We start from the raw sequence: 25,082 nt of genomic DNA, 5'->3' as shown, positions 1-25,082 counted from the left end.
TAGGACCATCTCCTGTCTTAGCAGGAAAAACTGCCCAGAGCATTTCAGTATGTTGTTTGGTGATTTCTGGTGAGGAAATGTTTTCAAACCACATTTTTCCGAAACAAAGTCTGTCTCCTACTTTTCGCACCACATTAGTGTATTCGCACACTTAGTGTTTCCCACCCCCAATACTCTGAATTTAATGCCATCTATTGATTGAAAATAGTACCAGTTGGTAGTTTTTCGTTTGATTTCTAAACAATAGAGGACAGCATGAGTTCTACTTTCTTGTCCTTAGATTAAAGAAAAATTCTCAGAATTGATGAAAATTCAAACGTAATGAGAAAAAAAAATCCCAGAATTGATGAAAACTCAATCAGAAGAATTGATTGAAATTCAGAATTAATGACAGAAATAATTCCAGGATTGATGAAATTCCAGAATCAATTGAATCTCTGACAGCTTGCTTTCTTCGAAAATAACGTTGTTGGTTTTTTTACGTAAAAGAGATGTGTTGTATGAATATATTTTTTTACTTCTTTTACCGTAAGTGCGGGGATCCTAAACCGCTGGGCCCGGTGCTACCGCAACTGTATGGCACAAAGATTTGCCATGATGCTGTTTAAACGTGTCCCCGTTACCTTCAATAGCCTAGTTCCCACCCCCATCATGCCTAAATCCGGCACTGATGTCAAACCTATGCATATAAGTGTAATATTACACACTGTACACATCTTTGATTTTAGGGATAGCTTATTAAGGAGCCATGGCCTCCAGCCCGGCCTTTGGCCCTCAGATAATTCTCGTCATTTTTTGTTTTTTGACACTGTGAATTCAATATAAATTGGCAAAGATCCCAGTCTAGATGCCCTGCTGCAAGATATGTGAGGATCATGGGTGAAATCCCAACTATGGGGAGGGGACAGCAGGCGAGGGTGTAGTGACCGGGCGCTGGACTAGAGGGGGTGCCGAATTCCCTCGTTAGCTTCTCCTTCTACATTACACGGAGCACAAAAATGCTTACTGGCCCTGCAACTAGATACTTTAAATTTTAAATTATCTAGTTGCGGTCCTGGTCATGGGCATGCTTCCCCTACTTCCAAAGATCTCCACCTATGCTAGGTGGTAGACTACGAAAGGTCTTCAACCTTTCTGACATCGCTGGCCTAATTGGAACTTTCCACGAAAAGCCCACGGGCCATCAACTCATGTATTTATAATTATAAGAAGAATCCCCCCCCCCCCCGCATAGGCCTACACGCAATTCATATATATAGTAACCCAGAAGGGGCCAACGAAGGCCCCAAGTTAAAAAGGCACAAAAATAATTTTGATTTCTTCTGAAATTATTTCTTTTCATATAATAATAAATTTTGATTTGTTCTGAAATTATTTCTTTTCATCAGTTACGAACAGTGTGTGATTATAATTACTTCTTTCAATTGGAAATTACTTTAACTATTTCTGTAATGATTTATTTCAGCTGAAATTATTGCTTCTCAATATTTTGAATTTTTTTCCTTGTCAGCATATACAAATACAACGCCACAGCAGGCAAAATGCCCAACGAGGTGGCTGATATATTGGCATCATTTCCTTGTCGATACTGGCATTATTTCTTTCTGAAAATTATTTCTTTCCATAATTACAAATACAAACGCCACAACATATGAAATGCCCAATGAGGTGGCTGGAAAAAAGGTGCCCATAAAAAATATGGATGTCGAGTACATTATACTATATCAAAAATGCAGCAACATAATAATACCGCAGTATAACTCTCAGCAGGGCCGTCATAGAGCATCATGAGCCCCCCCTCCCCTGGCCAAGTGATTTTTCTGAGGCCCTACCTGGCAAATTCGCAGAAATTACAACAAGTTCTAATTTTTGTGAGAGCTCTCCTTCTCTTGATGCCTCCGGGCGATGTGTTAATATGGTACTGACTCTTATTGGTCTGTGAGCTCCATGGCTTCCACGTCCTTCAGGTTTCCTAGGATGGGACCATTCGCGAGCCCCCTCTGCAGTGAATTTATAGCGTGAAAAACAAGAAAATGATGAGAATCGTCCCGAGTCCCAAGGCTGGAGGCCCGTCAGCTCTACCCTTGTAGGAGGCCATGGTGGGCTCAAAAAATTACTACTTTTTTTAAAATTTCATAGCCCTTTAATATTTTTAGTCATCGTCTGAAAAGAGTCTTCCACACGATAATAAGCTCCGAGGGTCGCATGTGCAAGCCTGTAACTATAGGTGGAGCTACCGGACACTGCCCCCAGCCTAATGGGGCCCCACAAAAATTAACACTAATTTTGCATAATATTAACCGTTTCAAGAGGGGGGCCGCATGGAAAAGTCTGTTCCCGGGGACCCGATAGCGCACACTACGGCCCTGCACATGTGTTGCCATGACTGACACGGCTCCAACCCTGGGGCCAGGGACACTTACCGTCATTTTTTTATTTTTTCAAGCTATAAATTCAATATAGAAAGGCTCGAGGAAGGTTTGTCTTTTGAGTCCCGAAAAGATCTCAGCCTACTGACCCTGCTCTAGAATGGGGGGAGGTCATGCATGTGGCCCGCAGGCTATATGCGTTGAAGACCCGGCCCCCTGACTTACACATATTTGTCATTTTTATAGTTTTCAATCAAGGAATGTAATCCCATTACATTCAGGGCCGTAGCGTGCCTTCTCGGGGCTACGGGGCAGGCATTTTCTTGGGGGCAGGGCCGTTTTAAGAGTATCATGGGCCCCGGGCCAATTGATTTTCCCGAGGCCCTTACCAAACGAATTCTCGAAATTTTAAACCAGATCTCTTTTGAGGCCCTCTTCGCTTGAGGCCCCCAGGCCATGCCCGGGTGGGCCCATGACTTAAGACGGCACTGCTTGGGGGGCCCTTGAAAGAAAAAATTCTGCAAAATAAATGTACATTATTTGTGAGGTCCCCATTCAACTCGGGGCCCCGGGATCGTGCCCCGGTTGCCCAGCCCAGTTATGGAATCAGAGATATTTTACTATACTGGTACAATTTGGCCAGTTGGCAATTTCCCTGTGAGTTTAGTCATAATTGGTCGTTTTGCTTATTACCTTCGGTATAATTTTTGGCGACATTCGGCAGCCCGTATTTTTTCCCTCCCCCGAGAAAATATGGTCAGCTCTGTACAATACTGTAATTTTTATTTTATTTTTTGAAAAACTGTGATCAAGAGAAGAGCGACATCTGCCGCTGTTATTCAGAATGAAAGCTGTCCTCCACACAACAACCGAAACGTAAAACCACCTGTACCATCTCGTCTGGCCATCTTCCTATTTGTTGTCAAAAATTCGACACCACTACCTTGATGAGGAAGAATCTCTCCGATTGATGCGAAATTAATTAATTGATATTTGATGTATTATTTCATTCGGTAGGTACGTTTTCGGATAAGTAATTAATTAATTGATTGGTTCATGAGAGAGAGAGAGAGTTCATTGCGCCGATGATGTTGATAAAAATCTACTTCCTGTGTCCTCGATGTTGACAACATCCGCCGCCGCTGAGAATATTTAAATTTGTTTTCCTGGTATTTATGTCGAGAATAAAAAGATTAATTTATTCACTCGCGGTATAGGTAGGTGGGTGTGGTTCATTTATTTATTCATGCGTCCAGTTTATTTCACTCTCGATTATGTTAATCCCATTTTAAAACACGTTACAGTTGTGACGTGTCTAGTTACGAAATGTTTTTTTCGTTTATTATTACATGAATTAATTATAAGAAATGTTTTAGTTTTTGTTTTTAATGTTATCCATGCACCTATCATTATATTTTGTGTTTCTAAATAGCTGTTATTTTTTTGATATAGTGTCTAGATGTCAATATGGTGAATGAATGAGAATATCCTTTGGCTTCAGGTATGTATATGTATTTATTTTCCGAATATTCAGTGACGATTTAATATTTTGATGAGATTCAAGTCATTTTAAATTTAATTTTCTCTAATGCTGGATTGATATGTGGGGAGGGGAAAGGGGCGATGCTGGTTAAAACTGTATTTAGGATCACCACCTAGATCAGGGTTCGTAGTCACCTTTCAACCACAGTCCGACATCAAGATCACTGTGACTTTTTTTTCTTCAAAATTAGTGAAACCAGTGACCCACCAAGCTCATATAGGCTATAATAGGACTATTGAGTTGATTTGTATGGCTCATCTAGGATGCCCCCGGGAATCAAGTTTGGGTCGTGTCCATATTACTTAGGTGGCCTGTGGCATGTTTTCAAACCAATGAAGCAGCCCAAACTCTTTTAAAGATTAAGCGCCCTTGACCTAGACTAGTGATGGGCAAACCATGGCTTTAGAGGTTCTATCCGGTCTGCCAGATTTCAAAATAATAGTATAGAAATTTCAAAGTTCAGTGTTTTAAAAGAATTCATTAACTCTATAATGCACAGATCGCCCGAAGTCGGCCGAGTAGGTTAATGTCCATAACCGCCTCAAGTCGGCCCAGCTAGGGGGTATGGGTATGTTTTGGCGGGCTTTTGTCACCAAAGGGGAAGAAGTTTATCTTCAAAGCTCTTGTCAGAGGCGGGAATGGAAAAGACAACTGCAATGCCCTATCAATGGGATTTTAAAAGCTGATGTACTAGAATGTTCCTTGAGAATGGACTAAGGGTACTCAATGCATTTTACAAAGATATAATACTGTGAGGAAAGGGGTGTTTTCAGTATAGACAAATTATCTCCCGAAAATCCATTGAAATGAAAGGGTGAACATCAATGCAAAGGGTGGCATGAATAGAAACTCATGGAGAAAGGGTGGGGAGAGGGAAGTGGCTGAAATTTGGACGAGTCCACTTCGAACACAAAAAACTTGGTATTTTCACGACCCTCCCAAGTTTTCTATCAGGGCGTTAAAGAGTTAATGGGGCCATTCTTTGGGTATGGAAACTAATAATAAAAAAACTTTTTCATATGGGAAAAAGTGAAACATATATGTAATAAATGTGCATAAAGTTGCTAAAATATATTTACTGTATTTATTTTTGCACAGTTGTGAAGGGTAATCCATATTGTCTCATTTGCAATGAAACCATTGTCAGTTTCTAAAGACAACATATTCCGCCCACTTCATCTCTGAGCATAAAGTTGCAATTATGGTATAATCTTTTTTGTGTGTTGGGCATCAGCAAGAGAGACCAGAAATATGAGTCACAGATTCTGGAAAATTTCTTAAATACTGTATCTTTATTTTGAAAATCTGTTGAATTGGCAAATTGTGACCCTTATTAAACCTTGCTGACCAGACCCCAACATTAAAAAAGCTGATGTTCCTTGAGTTTTATGGTATGCCGGCTAATGCGGTATGAATCAATATCAGAATATGTATGGCCTGTAAATTTTTTTCCATTTTTCTGCCTGCTTCCAATAAAGTTTGCCCATCAGCCGGGGTTGGCAAAAACCAGAGTTTTTTCAAGTTTTTTCAGGGTTTTTGGGTTTATGATACTGGAGCATCAGGGAAAACAAGTTATATATGCTGTGGCCTACTTAAATATTTTTGTCCTAGTTATATATGGCAATTATATTTATGCTACAGAAAATTCTGAAAGGGTTGGGGGGGGGGGCAAAATCATTTTACACCTTATTAAGGATAAATGGGTTTAAAATGGGTTTCTCTCAAACCTCTATAATCTAAATAGCATTGAATACATAGATTTATTAATGTATTTTTCTTTAGATATGATAGCGTATGACAATGCAATAACACTATTAGAAATCATACTGTTTGTGAGTAAGGTAAGCTTTAAGGTGCAAGTTTTGGCGGGTTTTTTCCTCTAAGTCCAGGATTACTCTATAAAAATTTGATAAAAGATCTTTTACAAAACTTGAACAAAAAAACCTATTGGTTACATTTGCTCGAGGGGAACCGGTGCACTTATTGGTTGCATTTTTCAAATTTAATAGAAGAACTTTTCTTAAACTTTTATAGTGTAATACTGTCCGATCCCTTTAATTGAAACAGCATTGAATAGGCACTATATAGATTTCTGGTTAGATAGAGTACATCAATTAAAGATGGGATGAATATCCGGCTGCTATTTGGTATTCAGCCCTCTTGCGGAATATTCAGTTCATCCAAATACCTAAGCATTATTCGACTGAATATCTGTGTAAATCTATGTACATCAAACTAATTTTAAAACATTATATCAATTGGAATTTTCCTATACATTAAAAATTTTACTGATTATATTTTATTGTGTGATGTATATCCCTTTCTGTGAAGGGAGTTATATCAGTGTGAATTTCTAGGATAAGGAAAACATGAAACTCTCTGAAAATAGAATCCTACTGAAATAAGGTGGAAATGAGCATGAATTAACACTAGTTCACTAACTGTAGGATATATCCAGACAAGAAACATATTGAGCTAATGAAAGCGGCAAATTTGGCGAGTATTTGGTTATTCATCCAAATCACAATTCATCCCATCCCTAATGACAATCCAATAACACCATTAAAAAACATTCTGTTTATGAGTTCATGCAGCTTTAATGTGTAGTTTTTGGTGGGTTTTTTTCAAGGGTTTTTTTCGGGTTGGACGAAATCAGACCAAAGCTGCCCATCACTGTCCTAGATCATGGGTTTTTAACCTTTTGTGGTTCTCAGACTGCTTGTGCCATTAAAATGAAGGTCAAGGATCTTTTTACAGAATAATATTAGGTATGAAAATATATAAAAACAGTAAGTTAATTTATCTAGGATAAATCAACTTATTGATGATTTTCTGGATATAATGCAGATGGGAACTTTTGAAATCCTTTGAATCGGATCCTTTTGGGAATCAAATCCCGGTTCTTTTACAATCCTCAGACAAGTTCACTCATCAAGTATTATGAATGATGCTTCTGAATACTATGCACTAGTATAATAATCAGCAATCTTTCTTAAATGTGTTTCAGGTTGAGAAAAATGTCTCAATAAACTAATCACTTTTTTCCTTCAAACTCATGGGCCCCTTGGAACCTTTCCAAGGACCCCAAAAGTCCATGGATTCCCTGGATAGGAGCCCCTGAGTTGGACCCAAGTCAGATGTTTATTAATGAATGTACAAGTGTGATATCTGAATTTGGTTGCCCCAAAACTCTAGAAAAGTTGGACTTTCTCTTGCCCAAATCAAACCAAGCTTTTATACTATGGAGGCTAATGGCTATGATTCCATAAGCAAGGTTGCCACCTATTTAATTTTTGCCAATAAATATTCCATAACTTTAAATGATGAAAAAGTAATGAAAGTTTTTGGTTCATCTGCATTGAATATGATTCTTTTTCTTCCTACCTGTGCATGACCCAGGCTCCTTTGTCTGTTGACAAGTTTAGCCATTAACCCTATAAGGGGCAAGACTGTTGGAACTTTATTTAAAAAAAAAAGAGGAATTTTTACAAAGTATCCATCGAGGGCTGCCATTATCAGACGGGTGGGGAGGGGGGCAGTTCAAAAATAATTTTGGGGCTCCTTAGCTCTGATATTATATATTTTGTGGAAAATTGATAATTTAGAATTAATGAGAGGAAAATTTCCAGAATCGATAGAAATTCAGAGTTGAGTTCCCATTAATTTTTAACTTGGCGTCTTTGATGAATGCTTATCTGCATATGATATTTATACCTAGTATTATAATATGCATATCTCATACTTATGAGTTCTTTTTTACCATTAGGTGGGATTTTTGTGTTCAGAAATCAAATTAAGATGACAGCCACTCAAGACGGTGGTCACAGCAATCCAAGAGAAGGATCAGCGGCTAATCATCCGAGGACAACACCTCGCAGCCAGCCATGCGTTTATCCCTCATCCGATGCACCGCTGTGCAACAGTTGCCGTAAATTGGACATGACTTTTTTCGATCCTGGATGTATTGGTTGCCTTGAGATATTGAACAGTTCTTCTACGACCATCCCACAAATTTTTGCGATTATTCGACAATGGATACCTCAGGTGCAACAAAAGATTGAAGTCTTAGTAAATGAGGTAATGGTTTCATGCATTTCGAAAAAAAAATGGTAGACATTTTTATAAACGTTTCTACTACAATGTAGTAGAATTTTTTTCTACTTCATTTACCGAAAAAACCCCATCTGTTAAACCCATTCATTAACCATTAATGAAATGATGTACAAACCATAATGAATATTAGGTGTGAAATTATATATTCAATATTTCCAAACCATTTCTATATTTTTGTTGCTGTTCAATCACATTTTCAAGGAGAGTACATTATAACATATAGATTTTCTGTGTTCATACATATTTAGATTTTGAATCGTGGTGCCAATGTAAATGATCGCGACGGGCTGACAGACATGACTTTACTTCACTACGCATGCAAAGCTGGTGCTAATGGCGTCGGTGAAGTGGCAGCTGCAACAAAGACCGTTGGGTTTCTGTTGGACCAAGGAGCTGACATCAACATACGGTGCAGATGGACAGACATGGCAGCGATACATTATGCCGCTTACTTCGATGTTGCTCCAGTTGTTGAATTGCTTCTGAAAGCTAGCCAAGGCAAAGGTAGTTAGTTGGTCATTCAAGTTTTGATCATGCATTTGCCAAAATATCATGTATACCATGGTGCCTCGCAATTTTACAGTAATTGCGGAACTAATGTTGATTTACAAAGGTTTTACAAACTGGCTGATGCCAAGATGAATTGCGAAAAGAAAATTCAACTGATTGTGTGGGGAATCGAGCCCACAGTGCTGATGACCATGTCTCCTCTCCCATGCCTGGTGATCATGCTACACCACTATGTTACAAAGACAACAAACCTTTTTTGTTAGAGCTTATATACACTGAATGGGACCTTACACAACAGTCATACCTAACTCACAAACAACTCACAATTTTAAGTCACCATCTGATGGCAGTGTCAGCAGTGTCCCGTTCAGCATGTACAAGCTCTAAGGCAGTGTTTCTCATAGTGGGTGATAGTATGGTCTGGTGGACAATAGAAGCTACAAGTATAATATAGGATCCTATGGGCTCGTTTGAGTTGAGGGGTGATGAGAGAAAAAAAATTCCCAAGAAGGGATGGAACAAAAAGTTTGGGACACTATGCTGCTCTAAGGGAAGAGGTTCATTGTCTTTCTAGCATAGTAGTCACTCACTGTGTAAAAGAACACTGGTTCAATTTCCCAAAGAGGCAGTTGAATTTTCTTTTCGGAATTCATCTTCGCATCAGCCAGTTGTTAAAACTTCCATTTGAATAGAAGAGAATGACATTTTCAGATAACGATGAATTGCGAAAAAATATTTACATATAGATCTAGCTGGTAATTCCATGAGTTAACTTCTACGAAATGGCTGCAACTTTAAGCAAAATATTCTGGGCTTTTTCAATGTTAGCAAAACAAACTTCATTGGAACTTAATATATTTAAAATGCGTAATCTTAATACAACTACTTCCTAGTCATTCCTCAATCAATGCTGCCTGGTCAAATTTACGTTCCCCAAACAGTCACTTGTTGCTCTAGCAAAAATTTACGATACATCACTTCCTTTTCAGCAGGTGCTCAATAGCATCCTATACATGCATTTGCAATTGCTACATATTTGTTCTTTGAATTTCAAGACTGAAGAATTGTTGGACATCAAATTAGGAGGCACTGCTGTACTAACCTGATGGCTACCATGAATAGTTTTACAAAAATAGAGTTTCATTATAGCGGGATAATTTTCACTATAATCAAAACTTGCTTACTACAGTAGACTCTTGCTAATCCGGCGCATATCAGACCAGGGTGTGCTGGATTATACCAAAATCGCCTGATTGCTGGAAGTTAGTTGAAAAAGCACATTTGAGTAATATTAATTTCTGCTCACAGATGTGCAGTGACATGTTTTCTTCTTCTGTGCTTGAAGAAAAACCCGCCTAAAAAACACTGGATTACTGGACGGGCTAAACTAACACACGGCTGGATGATCGAGAGTCTACTGTATTAAAATTTTTGAAGCAATAAAATGAAAATTATTTTTGAATGAATAATACCATTTCTTTCCTTTCTCACGAACATTTTATGCATTGCAGTCTTACTGTTTTATTTAGTGGTTTCCATGAATGAATGAATGTCAGAACTTGGTCACCAGACTTATCCTGTTGCAGAGATCTCTTTCAGTGGTTGTAAAATCAGCAGTGGGCCAGCAGGGCTCAGAATCAAACAGATGCCGAAATAGAGATATTTACTAATACATTTATACAATGTTTTTGATAGGTAAATTTGGCAAAAAATGTGTTAGGCCCTTTTTTTGCAAAAAAAAATTCTTCCCTGTTGTATTTGTTAAGACAGGGTTGAGATTATGTGTGCCTGGATCCCATTTTTGTATTTGTTATATGATAAAATTTCATTATCAATATTTAGATATCGACAGCCAGTGCAGAGAGTTTGAAGGTGGTTCTCCTCTTCACATCGCTGCTACCAATCTTTGTGTGGATGTAGTGAAACTGTTCATAGAGAATGGTGCCGATGTCTGCCTGAGGGATGATCTTGGAAGGACTGCCCTCGGTAAAGTGCATGTGATACGATCGAATGAGCATAATTATATTGTTAGTGTTTTTAATGCACAATGCTTTTCATGTTCTGATGATTTTTTTTTGTTTCAGAATGTGTGCCTGAACTTCCATCTCCTGATCACACGCCAGACTTAAGAGATGTCATTTTCACTGTGAGGAACATCTTGGAAAAAGCAACTCCCCTGCATATTGTGCAAGAATCTTCCGCTGGGTACAACACTATAAGCGGTAAAGCTGTTCTAAAATCTATGGGTCTTCAGGTTGGAGACAAAGTCATAGTGGGAGGAGCTAAGGCAAGTTTGACTAATATTATGTGTGTTAGTATGTAAATGTATCAATCAGTAAATATGGTTTCGGTTGTATCAAAATACAGTTGAACTCTGTTGTAACACCACCATGCATCCCAAAGAATTTTCCTCAACCTCTTTCGAGAGACAAAGCAAAATGATGTGGAAATTCTTGTTAAACAACATTGATTTTGTATAAATCCAAACTGTAGTTGGCGATAAAACTGGGTTTTTACATCGTAATCCCTGTATGGAAGATTTATTCGTTGAAAATTCTACGCTATAATGGGGTTTGACTACGTTTAATCTAAAACATGTCAGGTTATTCATGCTCAAACTTTTCTTGTAATACTAAGAATTTGTAGAAAGTCTTACAAGTAACTTGTTTTTTTGTTTTTTTTTGTTATAGGTTGGCACTCTTAGGTATTGCGGGACCACTCAATTTGCCCAGGGTGTATGGGCAGGAGTAGAACTTGATGAAGCTCTGGGAAAGAACAATGGCTCTCTGAAAGGTGTTACATATTTCAGATGTCCCTCAAATCATGGTAAGCTAATACTACTCCAGTTAAAGCAGATGCATGAAGTATTTTCAGGGCCGGAACTAGCAAGGGGGAAAAATATCCCCTGCAGCAGTTTTAATAAAACAAAAATTACATTCTAAAATTGGCTTTTAGCGGGAGGCTATCCATTGCTCCCATAACAAAATTCTAGTTACAGCCGAGCCTATATATGTTTAAAAGTTTCTTCTCTATCATTTTATTCCCAAGCTCAAACATTTTTTCTTTGTTTTATAAGCTATGTAACACATCATGAAAAATTTATTTTATAGGTATTTTTGCACCTATCAACAAGATAGCAAGATATGGGACGGTGTCACCCTACCATTCAAAATCACCTTCAAGAAGCTGTCCATCATCGAGAAGTGTATCTTATTCCAGAGTTGATCTTTCTCGAATAACTTCCAAAGTTGAAACTGGTGAGAAAAATCATGGTTTTAAAGTATAAAGAGAAAAAACACATTTTTTAACTTTTTTTTTTGCATTTTTTATAATGACAAGTGCTCTTATAAAATCTTCATTTGCTCATTTTTCTTGTTTTAATCATTTGACTGTGCTAATAGTCGGAATTATTCTTTTTTGTATGCGCAAGGGAAAAAAATCTTTTCTTCTTATAGTGTGAATCATTAGAAAATGATTTAACAGACTACTACAATTCATTTACAGACCACAAGGGGTTCTCAAATACTTTCTGTCATGGACCACCCAAGAAATCTTGGTGTCTGTCGTGGATCCCCATTTATAGCATTAGAAGCTATAGCCATCTATCAGCAAGAATGTTCTTGAACAATGGAAGACATTTTTTATTTAGTACTAGTAAATGTAATGCGATAGCGATGCAATCTACTGGACTGCAAAAGAACTAAAACAATGTTTCATACCCCTATCAAGAGCGGTCGCCAGAAGAACAATTTTTGTCAAGTCGTAACAATATTTCTGCTGCAGCCCCCAAAGCAGAATGTGCCAAAATCGGCGACGTATGTCGCAGAACAATTAGCGCTACTGCAGAACAATTTGGAAGAATTTTAAGAAAAAGTGAAAAAAGAAACCACTATTACAGAGCATGGGGATTTTTTACCACAGAACATTTCCAGTCAGCCGAGGGCTCATCGCAGAACAGTGCTAAACATTCTGCTTTGGGGGTTGCAGCAGTCTACCATTGTTGTAGCTGTGCTTTCGTGCTTAAATTTAATTTAAACTTTTAATTTAAGTAATTTATTAAAATTATGATTTTTCAACTGAGAGAATTAATGTTATTTTACAATTTGGCCATGTACTGCCAGTAAAATGGCCATGAACCCCTGGGGAGTTTAGGCACCTCCATTTGGGAACTGCTGTTATAGACAATGAAAGCAGTTCCTGAATTGAGCATTTTGACAGGTTGTTATGTGAGTTGGGAGATCATTTTGTGTATTCAATTATCATATACAATGAATGAATGAACACCAGAACTTTGCGACTGGACTTATCCCGTTACCAAGATCTCTTCCAGTCCAGCTTCGTGGCAGTCTGAAACTCTTTATTTTGTGTCAAAAGAAAAAAAGAACAAACAAAAATTTTTACGGCATTTTTTCCTGATAATTGGGTACTGTCGTGATTAAAAAATTTTGTGGTGATTATAGACGAGATGGGGTTGGGAACCATGCTATCTTGTTTAGTACCTTATTCTGTGAACAACATGAATACGACAACATGAGTAGGTACGTGTGTTGTGGACATGAAATGCATGAAGAACTTGTATGTGAAAGACAAATATTCATATTGTAACTGCCAGGCCGAGTCGTCTCGCCCTAAACCTATTTTGGTGAGCAATGTGGGCTTAGTTTAAATGAGAGATCCTTAGCTAAGGATCAGCTTCGGTCTTATTGTTTTCGTTAACTTGCTCTGGCTGGTTATACAAATACAAATACAACGCCACAACAGGCAAAATGCCCAACGAGGTGGCTGATAAAAAGATGCCCATAAAAATATGGATGTCATATATTTAAAAAAAAAACAACCCAATTAAAAATTCAATTAATACAAAAATTATAAACAATATATACACATGATAAAATATTATACAATGCCCATAAAGAATACTTATGGTTGTCTTATTCTAAGAATGGATAGCTCCTCGATTTACCCAAACATGTTTATCGTATTTATTTTTAAACACGTCAATTGTGTTACAATTTACTACCTCCGGGGGTAAGCTATTCCATTTATTAACAACCCTATTAGAGAAAAATTCCCTGGGACACCATAGCCTTGCATTGTCTCTCACCAATCGAAACTGGTGTCCCCTTGTAAAAGCAGTCGATTGGCGGTGTACTAAAAGTTCATGGTCCATCCCATTGAAAATTTTGAACACTTCGATCATATCTCCTTGACACCTGCGTTCAATATATTTATATTTAAAAAATATATATATATATATGAAATAAAAACTACATGTAATGGTTATATTATAAAACCATTCATATCCTCCCGCATAGCACCCCCTGCTAGAATAGCAGAATGAAGGACACTTGGGGTTATCACATTTACATCATTGTAGCGGGAATGTCATAAAAATTCTTGTTCGGGTCCCATTAGTACACGCTATATCTTGTACATGTAATAGTTTTGTACATGTATTAGTAGTGGCAGTCATGTGGATATGATTTTTTTTGTTTTCATCTATTTCTGTTCCCCCCTTATTTTCGTAACATTCAAAACATTGTTTTATAAATCTGGTGTACAGATTTTTTGTTTTTCATTGGCGTGTATATATTTGACAAGGCTTGTAATCCTTGCTGCCATGTTTTTTGTTTTGATTATTTGAATGAACCATTGTTTTCGGAATATTTGTACATGTGTAGATGCTTTGTAAATTTGCACTCTGTGGCATAGTGAACTGTAGTATCCACCATACCGTAGGCACATTTTTCTGTTTGGTGGCGTTTCCTATTTGTTTAGATATATAGGGAATGGGCTTTATCCTGTTAAGAAGATAGTCACCTCCCTATTCCAGTTTAGTGTGCTGTATGTGACTCGAGGGACTTCGTGCACTTTCCTAGCTGTTGTTCCTTGGTCCCAAATTTGCTGCCATTTCTGGAGGGTTGCTTGTTTAAGTTGTCACTTCAGGAGTGTTAGTGGGAAAGGGTTATCAAGTTTATTGTCACAAGTTGATTGCAGCTTTGGCTAGAGAGTCTGCTCTCTCATTTCCAAGATTAACTACATGGGCCTTGGTCCAACCTAGGAAAATTTTTGGGTTATCTAATAGACTCCGCCTCAATACTTGTACTATTGTGTTTCTATATGTTGGATCTAGAAATGCTTGAAGGGAGGAGCAGCTATCTGTTATTATTAAAACTTGTTCTTTTCCCGTTGCATATTGTGTAGCTGCTTCTATCGCTAAAAATTCTGCTTGAAAGTCACTATTGCTTTTATCCAGTGTTGCTTGCTATGTTTGCTTTTCTGTATTGTTTGTGTATACACACAATAGGCTGTCCCGATGCCTTCATAGGTTTTTGATCCATCTGTGTATATGTAGGTGTTTGCTAGTTTTATATCGTGCTCGTGAATCAAAATTTGATTAGGGATAGTTGAGCAGGAGGGGTGGTGGTGCCAGCCATGCTCCTGTGCTTCAAAGTTATTAGGATTAAAGTCTAGAAGTTCTGGTTGAATGTTTTTCCTAAACCTAACTGCATTTTTTTGTATAGACTGCTTCCATTAGGAGCTTTAGGTGTAGTGGGCAGTTGCCTGTGATCACCTGGAGTCCGAGCATGGCTGTTGTGTCATAGGCCCCGGTTATTGTTAAAAGAAACTTCCTCTGTGCGCTATCTAGAGCCTGTGTTTTTTTTGGTTGGATGCTTATACCAAGCTGAGGCACCACCATAGACTAAGAATCTCTTGACTACCGTCTTGTAGGTGGGGTTCCTGATGCTTTGTGAGATGCCCCAGGATTTGCCTGTTGTTTCAGTTAGTTTAAAATGGAAACGAGTCGCTTTTAGTTTGCGTTCATTGATGTATGATTACCAGCAAAGGTCTTTTTGTATGGTTACACTTAAATATTTGAGATTGTTTACACATTTAATATTTTTACCCCTTAATTTTGATCCTAGGAGATATTTATTTTTTGTGTAACAGAGAAATTGTGTTTTTTTCTGTTGAGATTTTGAGGTTATGTTCATTACGTCAATTCAAAAAAATCGTTAAGAATTTTAGTTGCCTTTGTCGCTAGCTGTGATACATTAACTGACCCTATCACAAAGGCAAAGTCATCAGCAAAGGTCTGGATATGGGCATCTTCCGAGAGGGGGATTTTTAGGGCTTGATTGGCCACAAGATTCCACGAAGCCAGCCCGCTACCCTATGGACAGCCAATATACTGTTTTCTAACCGCCTGGCCTTCCGGTGTTGTGATTAAGACATGCCTATTTGTTAGGAGGCCCAAACATGTTGATTTAATGTTGTTAGGGGGGGGGGAGCTTTGGGCAGTTTTTTGAGGAATAGGTCAGGTTGTTAAAAGCTCCTTTAATATTGATACTTATAAAGACGACATCTAGTTCTTTACTCTTGAATTCATTAATTTTAGTGAGTATTAAGTTGAGGGCATCGTCTATAGAATTACTTTACTTAAAAGCCAAATTGAAGGTTAGAGTTATAGTTTTGAGATTCAAAGTGGAAGTTGAGTCTTTGAGTCAAAAGTTTTTCTAGACATTTACCTCATACAGGCAAAAGGGTTATTGGACTATATGAGTCGATTACATCTGGTTTTTGAAAGAGTATTACTTGCCCTATCTTAATGATGTTGGGGAATGTTTTTAGTTAGAAGCATTTATTGAACAGCATGAGGAAACGAGTTGGGTATTGTTTGTATACATGCTTGATTATCGAGCCTTCATTACTATCGGGTCCAGGGGCTTTGTTCGTGGGGTTAAGTTTTATAATCCTATCCACTTCGGCCGGACTGAATGGAGGGTCACTGTAGTTCAACTATGTCATAGTGTTTGTGCGCTGTGCGGAAGATGTGTTAGGTGGTGTGGGAAAGAGTTTTTCCAGAATTATATTAGCGAAATCTCTTCGGTTTCCTTGCTCATCTTCTCCAAGAAGTTCAAAAAGCTTTTGGATGGTGCTTTTGGATTTAACTGTTCTATATTGTTTACAATAATAATTAGAAGCTTTATTACAGAAGTCTCTGAAGGTTTCTCTTTTTGATTTACGAATTAGTTTGTAAAATTTTGCTCTTTCATGTTTAAATATTATAAAAAGTCAGGGGTTTTCATCTGAGGAGGCTTTTTGTGTTTTTAGCTGTAGAGCTTTGAGTTTATTTTGCGCAGCATTTACTTGGGGGTCTACCAGGAGGTTTGATATTAAGTTGATTTTTTTCTTTTTGATTAGCATATACAAGGTGATTCAGAAAGGATGAGAAAAACTTTAAGAGGTGGTAGTACACACAAAAACAAACAATTTTCATCAAAGAATGTATAGTCTAAAATGAAATGCTAATGTGTTACAGGGCGCAACATAGTAAAACTGAAGAGAAAACACAAGAATAACGTATATGTTAAAAAAAAGTTTATGCGAAAGTGCATTCATCGGAGAAAAGAACAGTTGATGCAAAATGTGTGTGTGCTGCACTCTGCTGTAGGAGCCAGCATGTGAAGTATATGCGGCGACCATAATCTTTTTCATTCAATGTTTGGACTCATTGAAAATGGTATGGGTGCAACCTCTCACCCTGTAGCACCCGCCATGCCATGGATTGTGGCATACCAAGGCTATAACCCACAGGTCGTATGCTTGTAGTTGGCTGATCTGCCACCATCTCCATAATCTTGTCTACCATACCTGGTGTACAGGCAGTCCTTGTATGACCTGCATCAGACCGGGAAGCAAGAAAAGACCCTGTTTCACAGCTGCCGATGCAAGTGCTCACATGTTTTTGGATTGGGCAACCGCCTGTGGGGAAAACACCGCCACACAATGATGCTGCCTCTGTGGTACTTCCATTTGCAGCTCCGTAAATGAAATGAATGTCTGCTTTTTCAGTATTACTAAAGTGAGCTGTTATCCTGTACATTACAACTCTTAGAACAGTTGTACGCTGGTCTTCACAGGTCTGCCGCCGTCGATGCCTTTTATTCACTGTGGCACAGATTTGCATATGGTTTCTTCTTCTTCCACAAGTTACATTTGCATGCATGGTGTTCTTTTTCTCCCAATAAATTTCAACTAGAATGCTGTTTTAACGTTTGCGGAGTGGCAATTTCGAAATGTGCTAGCGTATTTGCATTTCATGTTAGACCATGCATTCTCTGATGACAATTGTTTGTAGCGGTGTGTACTATCACCTCTTAAAATTTTTCACATCTTTTCTGAATCACCCTGTATATGAGATAACTACGATGTGTAACTTGTCTTCAATTTCTCTTACTCAACTGGGATAAAATAATTAGACTTCATGCTCATAAGTTTGCATCACGGTGAAAACCTATGATCAGTTGTTCGCCATTGATACATGAGTCACTCTGAATGTTTTCGGGTAAAAAAATTTGTATGATCTTTGGTTACACTTCAAAGAATTAAATCCATTCTGCCCATCCATTAGCAGAGTGGTATTTGTATACATATATATTACTAGCTTCTTATAAAAAAAATTTGCTTGATTTTTTTTTAATGAAGATTTCTTCATTACTGGGAACAAAAAGAAATCCCTCTGTGCCAAGTAGGCTATAGGCCTGGCTTTACTGTTTGTATACAATTACATTGTAGAAACAATTGACTAATGTTAGAGACTCCTGCCATCTATAAATCTTTAGAAAACTATATTTTTTACAAAATAATTTAAAAAATATTTAATTCTATTCCAATTTTTTTTGGTTGGGGGGGGGGATTTGCAAATAATATACTTTGGTGTTTAATCCACACTAAGAAATTCATATGTTTTTAACATATACTCTTATGATTATTTAAAATCTTTCTCATGTTAGGTCTACGTAGTAGGCACTTGAACAGTTCTTCGAACGGCAGCTGCTGTGACTTCTGTGTTGGTGACAGAGTTTTGGTATCTGGACGTAGAAAAGGAACTGTGCGTTTTGCTGGTGAAGCAGAATTTGCCTTAGGTCAGTGTTATTAGGTTAAGTTGATTTTTTGAATATGTTGAGTGTTTGTTTTTATGCATCAAAGTTTTCTGCGTTTTAGTTGACGTTAAAATTAGTTTCACTTACTTATATTTATTTACTATGAAATAAAAATTTTCAGTTTATTATACCGTAGTTTATTATGATAAAATATGAAATGGTAATGAAAATTAAACCATAGTAATATTTCAAAATCGGCAATACTTTTAGATAACCATACAGCTACCATACCTTAATGTCAAATCTGCGGAGGAAATTTAAAAATCTCTACCTTACATCAGGTCATTGCCCAATGCCTGCAGTAACATTTCTTGCTTGAAAGAAATTTTTAGATTTTGGAATTTCCTGAGGAGTTATGTTCCGTTCAAGTCTTAATCATGGTCATATCGGCAGAACATTCATATGGTAGGGGGGACGAATAATAAAAAATAGGGATGAATAATTGAATGTTGAGGATGATGATGATTGTTTTCAAAGCTACATTGAAGAACTGGACATACCCTGTTACATAATTCAGAAATTATCAAAGCGTTCCCAATTGCAAAGCCACAGTAGCACTTTGGTTTCTTGTAAATTGCTTTGTAGAGCTAATGTGGTGTGAAATGCTGTGCAGTGATTTTCTAAGTTGATTTGGTGAATGATCTTTGATTCCTTAACAAAATTTTATCGATGTCAATAAATTTTTTTGCCACTTCTAGGTTTCTGGTACGGTATTGAGCTAGACAAACCTCAAGGTAAAAATGGTGGGTCTGTAAATGGTGTGCAGTATTTTGATTGTTCGCCAGGACATGGGGTCTTTGCACCTCCTCACAGGTTATCAAGGTAATTTGTGTCTTTCTCCCATTAGTGTATTTAATGTTTTCAAGATTTTTAATATTTTATTGCTACTGGCACATTTTTTTATCTTGTCAAAGTTATTTCACAAAAATCTTGACTTTTTTTGTGGTAATTTTTTTGTGTTTAAGCATTGCTTAAAAGAAATTCCTTAATCTATATTCATTATAGCATTCTTATATGAAGTAGAGGATTACAGTGATTTCCATTGTCTGAAACAGAATTTCTTTATTTTACTCCATGAATAGATCATGAAAATTTGTATTTGTGAAAATTAAAATATGACGTGTGAAAAATTAAAATTTGTGTATTGCAGATTAGTAAAATTTGTGCCTTTATGATGTATATAATTTGCATATTTTTTGCACATACTACTCTGTACTGCATAATGCTCGTTTTCAACATTCATATGTAAAACATTTATTTTTCTCCTAACTGTATCCCACGCCTATACTTTTCTCTTCTCACACATGTGTAATTTACATTTTTGCATTGTTTTTCTTTTGCAGACTCCATTTTTTATATTCTGTGCTGTGAACCCCCCCCCCCCCTTCCATGTGCTGAGATGGTAGGGGCGGCATGCAATAATTTTTATATCTTCCACATTTTTTACACACCTCTATTTGATGCATTTGATCATGCATATTCTCTTTATGGTATCGTTATACAAGTTGCATAGCTGTAGCTCTCCCTGTTTGCAATTTATTTCAAATCTGTGACATAAACATACACTTATTGATGTATGAAACAAATTTGCTTTACAAATAACACTAATTCATTCTCATGTTTGTGATTCATGATTTAAGGATAACAAAGCGTTCTGAGGACGAATCATCTGACCACGATTCAACTGAACTGAGCATCAGCAAGAGCTCGACAGGTCTGCATTAACTTTTCATTTTTAAGAACTACAAGCTCTATTATTTATACCATTATATGTTTCCATCAGTCAGTTTGTATTGGTAAATCATTGTAAAAATCATCAGTTGCATAAAAAGTTCAAACTGTTCAGCCTCTTTTTACTAGTAGTTATTATTCACCTGTTATAAAAGTTCTTGATGGTATTTAAAAGTGCTTGCATTAATTTTGCACACTTCAGCGATTTTTTTAATGAATTGCAATACTTGCAATTGCGAATTTTATTTATTTTCTTCTCAACATTTGCAGATGGCGATACGACTGTATTTGGTAGTCCAAGCTCCCCACGCTCTGTAGGTTCTGCAAGGAGCTTTACTCGGTAAGTTATACATCCTACAGGAATGTGTGAGGGAAAGTTAAAGCATGTGCAATTTCTATTTGAACAATAAATATACTACTTCATTTTGAAAAAATTGATAAGTTGTACCCATTTAATGCCTGGACCAATTTAATTTCCAGACAATTGTATGAAATGTAAAGAAATTATATATATATATATTTTAGGTTTTTTCTTTGACACTGTAGTATTTCTTCCACCTGACCATGAGCGTCTGTATTCAGAGGGGGTGTGTAGAACTTATTTTGCTATTCCCAGAACAGGGCTCTCAGCGATCTGGAAAGTCGGGGGGTCGGGGAAAGTCACTGAAATGAAAAATGGTTAGGGAAAATGTAAATTATTTGGCAAAAGTCAGAAATGTGCAAATATTTGATACAAGTCAGTGGAAAGTTGTATGAAAGTGAAAAGACAAACTCGAAAAAGGGAAATTTGAGTTGTATGTGGTCAGAGCAGTTGCAGTCACCTCTGCTGATCAAGCAGATTTTGCGGGGAACTCTGCTTGAAGCATCAAAGAATTGACTTTTCTAACTGATCATGACCCCTGTCTATATGTCACCATGAAGGTGATGTAGGAAAGAAGCTACCGAAACCACTTTTATCATCCATGCGAAGTTTTCTTTTGTCTTCAGACATGCTCGTACAGAGAAATGTAATCACTTTGAACTGAATCAATATTGCGCAACGGGTGTGGGTAGAATTTGATAACACCAGTTTTTGTTGCTGCATTACAACCTTAGAGTCTGGCTGAGTCAGACATGTTATTATTTTGCAAGATGAACAACCTATGTAAAATTTTCAGGTAAAAACCTTGGATCAACCAGTGATGTTACTTTATTCCAAGTCACATCACCTTTCTCAGGTTTGTGGAATCTACCCATGTCATTGACGATTAAGAATACACTGTAGGGTTCATGAATCAAACTTTTATATATCCTTTTCCAAAATTTTCAGTATTTGACTCTCAGTAGTCAGCAACATGATATGATGAATTTTTAATTTCTCTGCAATTTACAAAAACAACACCCATAGTGTATCTGAGGATGATGTCACTCTCCTCTATCCATACGAAGGTTTTAACAACTGGCTGATGGAATCAAGGAAAATGGAGATATTCGTTGCCTTTGTAGTCTAGTGGTCTAGAGCATTCACCCAGAAAGTAAAAGGACATGGGTTTGATTCCCTGGAGGGGCACGCACAGTTGAATTTTTCCTTTCCTAAATATGTATTCGCATCAGCCAGTTGTTAAAACCTTCGTATGAATAGCGGAGAGTGATATCCTCAGATAAGTCGTCATCTGGTGGCATTGTCAGCAATTGTAAGCTTTGACCTTAGTTAGGTTTGGCCGTCCGTGTATGGTCCCATTCAGTGTACACGAGCTCCAAGGAAAGATTAAGAACAGTTGAATTTTCTCTTTCCTAAATATATCTTTGCATCAAACAGCTGTTAAAAACCTACCCATAGTGTATTCAACTATTTTTAAACTTCCCTTTGCATTTATTGTTTGATTAACAATTTGGTAGAGACAATGCCTTTCATATCTTATTGGTTTAGCAGTTTGGTATATTGTATGTATAATGTTTCATTAATTTTGTAGTAAGTTATTGGGACAACCAATATATTTATCCCCCTTTTTCTTAACCCCCAAATAGGAGGAATCATGTGCAGTCTCCACACAACAGTGGTTCACTTGGCTCTCTTTCTCCTGGTTCAAAAAGTGGATGTTGGCTTACTGTTGGAGTGAACGTGTTTGTAAATAATGAAATAGGTATATATAAGACTCAAAATGTGTAGGCGTACTTTGTTTTTCATTCTACATTGCGTATCAACAATTCAAGTTGAATTTTGAGAAAAGAATATTAATGTATCATTTTGCTCACATGGTAATTAAACCTTTTCCGATCTATTTGACCATTTTGATGGGAAAGTTTTATCCAACATTTCCTTTGCTCAGAGCCACAACTAAATACAAATACAAGGCCACAACAGGCAAAATGCCCAGCGAGGTGGCTGAGAAAAAAATGCCCATAACAAATACGAATGTCGTATATTTCTAAAATACAGCAACACGATTAGAAGTGCAATTATAAAAACTATATACACATGATAAAATATTACACAATGCCCATAAAAAATATTTATTGTTGTCTTATATATATATGGGGTGATTATAAAAAAACTATCCTGACATATGGGCCCCTAACTATCATACCATTCACAGAAACTGAATAAAATTTTGGCATAAGGTATTTTGAGGTATGCGCTCAAGAATGATATGGAAAACAACAGTGTCACTCTAACAGTTACAGTTACAATGAGAAAATTTCGAAAATATCAAATGGCAACACCAAGTTTTTTGTATTGGAATGCAATCTCCATACTGAAAAACACTAAATAGCGTTGGAATGGCACCTGTGACACGAAAATCCCTGAAGCTAGGCAAGGAAAAAGTAAAAAGGACTTTGCTGTGCACCAGAGCATTAATGTTCATTTCATTCGTCACACCGTTTCTTCGGCTGAGATCCCAGCCTGATTAGTCCTCCACAAGGTCATGTGGAAAATTGGTGAAACACAATAAAATGCTTTATTTTATGCTGCTTCTCTGTCCTTATTGGCTGTCCTCACTTTTTAGCCTATCTACCGCTGGTGATTTTCATGCTACAGTTGCTGTTCGAATGCTATTTAGGGTTTTTCACAATGGAGATCACATTCCAATACAAAAAACTTGGTGTTGCCATTTGATATTTTCGAAATTTTCTCACTGTAACCGTAACTGTTAGTGACACTGTTGTTTCCCATATCATTCTTGAGCGCATACATCAAAATACCTTATGCCAAAATTTCATTCAGTTTCTGTGAATGGTATGATAGTTAGGGGCCCATATGTCGGGATAGTATTTTTATAATCACCCTGTATATTCTAGGTATGGATAGCTTCTCGATTAGCCCCAACATGTTCATCGTATTTCTTCTTTAACATATCAATTGTGTTAGAATTTACTTCCCCGCCGGGGGTAAGCTATTCCATTTATTAACTGGCTACTTGATCAGCTAAGGCGCACATCTTGATGTAATGTTTGAGGAGACTTTAAAGGACTAATTTAGCATCCTCCCCAGCACCAGACTTACATGCTCCCTCCTACTTGTGACCCTGCACTTGCTGAAGCAGCGGCTACCTTCTGCATTAGCATCATTATTCTTTCAAATGTGAAAATTGTGTCAGAAATATGAAATATATACAGCTTCTGGGCTGTTAGGTGGCCATGGTCTGAGAAATTCACTTTTGCTCATTTCTGCTGCAGGCATCTTTGGAGGTTTAATAACTAGTTGGTGTTTGCAACAAGTAAGGGAAAGCATTGTAAATCTGATCATGTTGAGTAGTTCTTTATATAAACATTTCAGGTTTGATTGGGTACAGAAGAATTGTATTTGCTATCTTGAGTGAATATGTTAGACTCTGTTTGGCTGCCTGTGAAGTCTGGTGGTGATTACTACCTCACCAAGCCATATCGCTATAGTGCAATTTATTGCTGTTAACGAGTTGGGTTGTGAATGAAGGCGTCATCTATCAGTGGTAACCTCAAGTTTGTTGAGGAAAATATCTTGTTATCTATATTGTTCCCACCCAGTTCAAACCTGTGACCTGACTGCAACCTTCATGGTGGTAGATGGGCATCTTACCACCTAGGCGCTCTGGTGGTGACTACTACTAAACCACACATGCACCTCACTCACATTCCTCTACAGAACTTCTAATGAATTGATTCATGTTGGAATGTGCATGTATGTGTAGTGAACCTGACATGAAGTTTGTTACGTGTAGTGCCACCATCTATCATCAGTTTTTGATTACATTAACTGAGTTAAATGTAATGATTGTATTGTTGTAGGCTTGTTGCTCTCTGTGGCGAGTCTTTTTAATGGGGAGATCGGTGCTCTGGTAGTGACTGATTATTGGGGTGATTCCCAGACTCCAATTGATCCTAACCTCAACAAAAGCCAGAGAGGAAATGACCCCCAACAATTAATCATCACCAGATTTGACAGGCAGCTAATCAATTAGACATATACAGTTAAATCAGTCAATACAGTTCTTCAACACGATTAAACTTCAGGCGGGGAAAGAAAAAATTTGCTCTGATTTATACTGTGTTTTTCTTCTCGCTTGTCACAGAAACCTTATGCGTTATACCTGCATAAATGTCTGCAGCAGATGTGGGTACAATGTCAGAGAATGAATATCTCAGGCAGGTCTGGAAGAATGGAAGTATTTCATTGTAACACCGGCCATGAAAGCCTAAGATAATGTGTCAGAAATAGTCTAAAATTATGGTATTGCGAGACACAGTAGCTAAAAGTGTGATTTTCTGGGATGTGTGGGGGGCCTCACATTTTTTTCTTCCCAAGAGGTGACAGTTACATTTTACTATTTTTACTGTAAAAATACACCATCTCTGTTGAAAGGGGGTTAACTCCAAATCTACTTCCATTTGCATATGCCAAAGCTGAAACAG

General features: G+C 37.3%; 1 protein-coding gene across 4 annotated transcripts in view; it reads left to right on the top strand.

The window, feature by feature from the left end:
* Positions 1 to 3,250: 3,250 nt before the first annotated feature.
* The window catches only part of LOC149083476 (CAP-Gly domain-containing linker protein 4-like), a 29,388-nt gene continuing 7,556 nt past the window's right edge, over positions 3,251 to 25,082 (top strand). Inside the window, exons 1-13 of one of the 4 annotated variants that reach the window (XM_089233996.1) lie at positions 3,251 to 3,382; positions 3,822 to 3,870; positions 7,679 to 7,989; positions 8,274 to 8,529; positions 10,378 to 10,521; positions 10,620 to 10,822; positions 11,226 to 11,361; positions 11,646 to 11,792; positions 18,333 to 18,464; positions 19,181 to 19,304; positions 20,123 to 20,196; positions 20,484 to 20,553; positions 22,221 to 22,336. In XM_089233996.1, the coding sequence (XP_089090122.1) occupies positions 7,711 to 7,989; positions 8,274 to 8,529; positions 10,378 to 10,521; positions 10,620 to 10,822; positions 11,226 to 11,361; positions 11,646 to 11,792; positions 18,333 to 18,464; positions 19,181 to 19,304; positions 20,123 to 20,196; positions 20,484 to 20,553; positions 22,221 to 22,336 (1,681 nt within the window). In that variant the 5' untranslated portion in view covers positions 3,251 to 3,382; positions 3,822 to 3,870; positions 7,679 to 7,710. Of the gene's footprint in view, positions 3,591 to 3,667; positions 3,688 to 3,821; positions 3,871 to 7,678; positions 7,990 to 8,273; positions 8,530 to 10,377; positions 10,522 to 10,619; positions 10,823 to 11,225; positions 11,362 to 11,645; positions 11,793 to 18,332; positions 18,465 to 19,180; positions 19,305 to 20,122; positions 20,197 to 20,483; positions 20,554 to 22,220; positions 22,337 to 25,082 lie in introns of those variants that run through there. The other 3 variants (XM_089233995.1, XM_089233997.1, XM_089233998.1) reach the window with 3 other exon arrangements.

The sequence above is a fragment of the Pholcus phalangioides genome, unplaced genomic scaffold (assembly GCF_987345545.1).
Source record: "Pholcus phalangioides strain wild (caught in Gottingen) unplaced genomic scaffold, Ppha-v1.0 ptg000008l_1, whole genome shotgun sequence".
Lineage (NCBI taxonomy): Eukaryota > Metazoa > Arthropoda > Arachnida > Araneae > Pholcidae > Pholcus > Pholcus phalangioides.
This window is presented reverse-complemented; position numbering and strand designations above follow the sequence as displayed.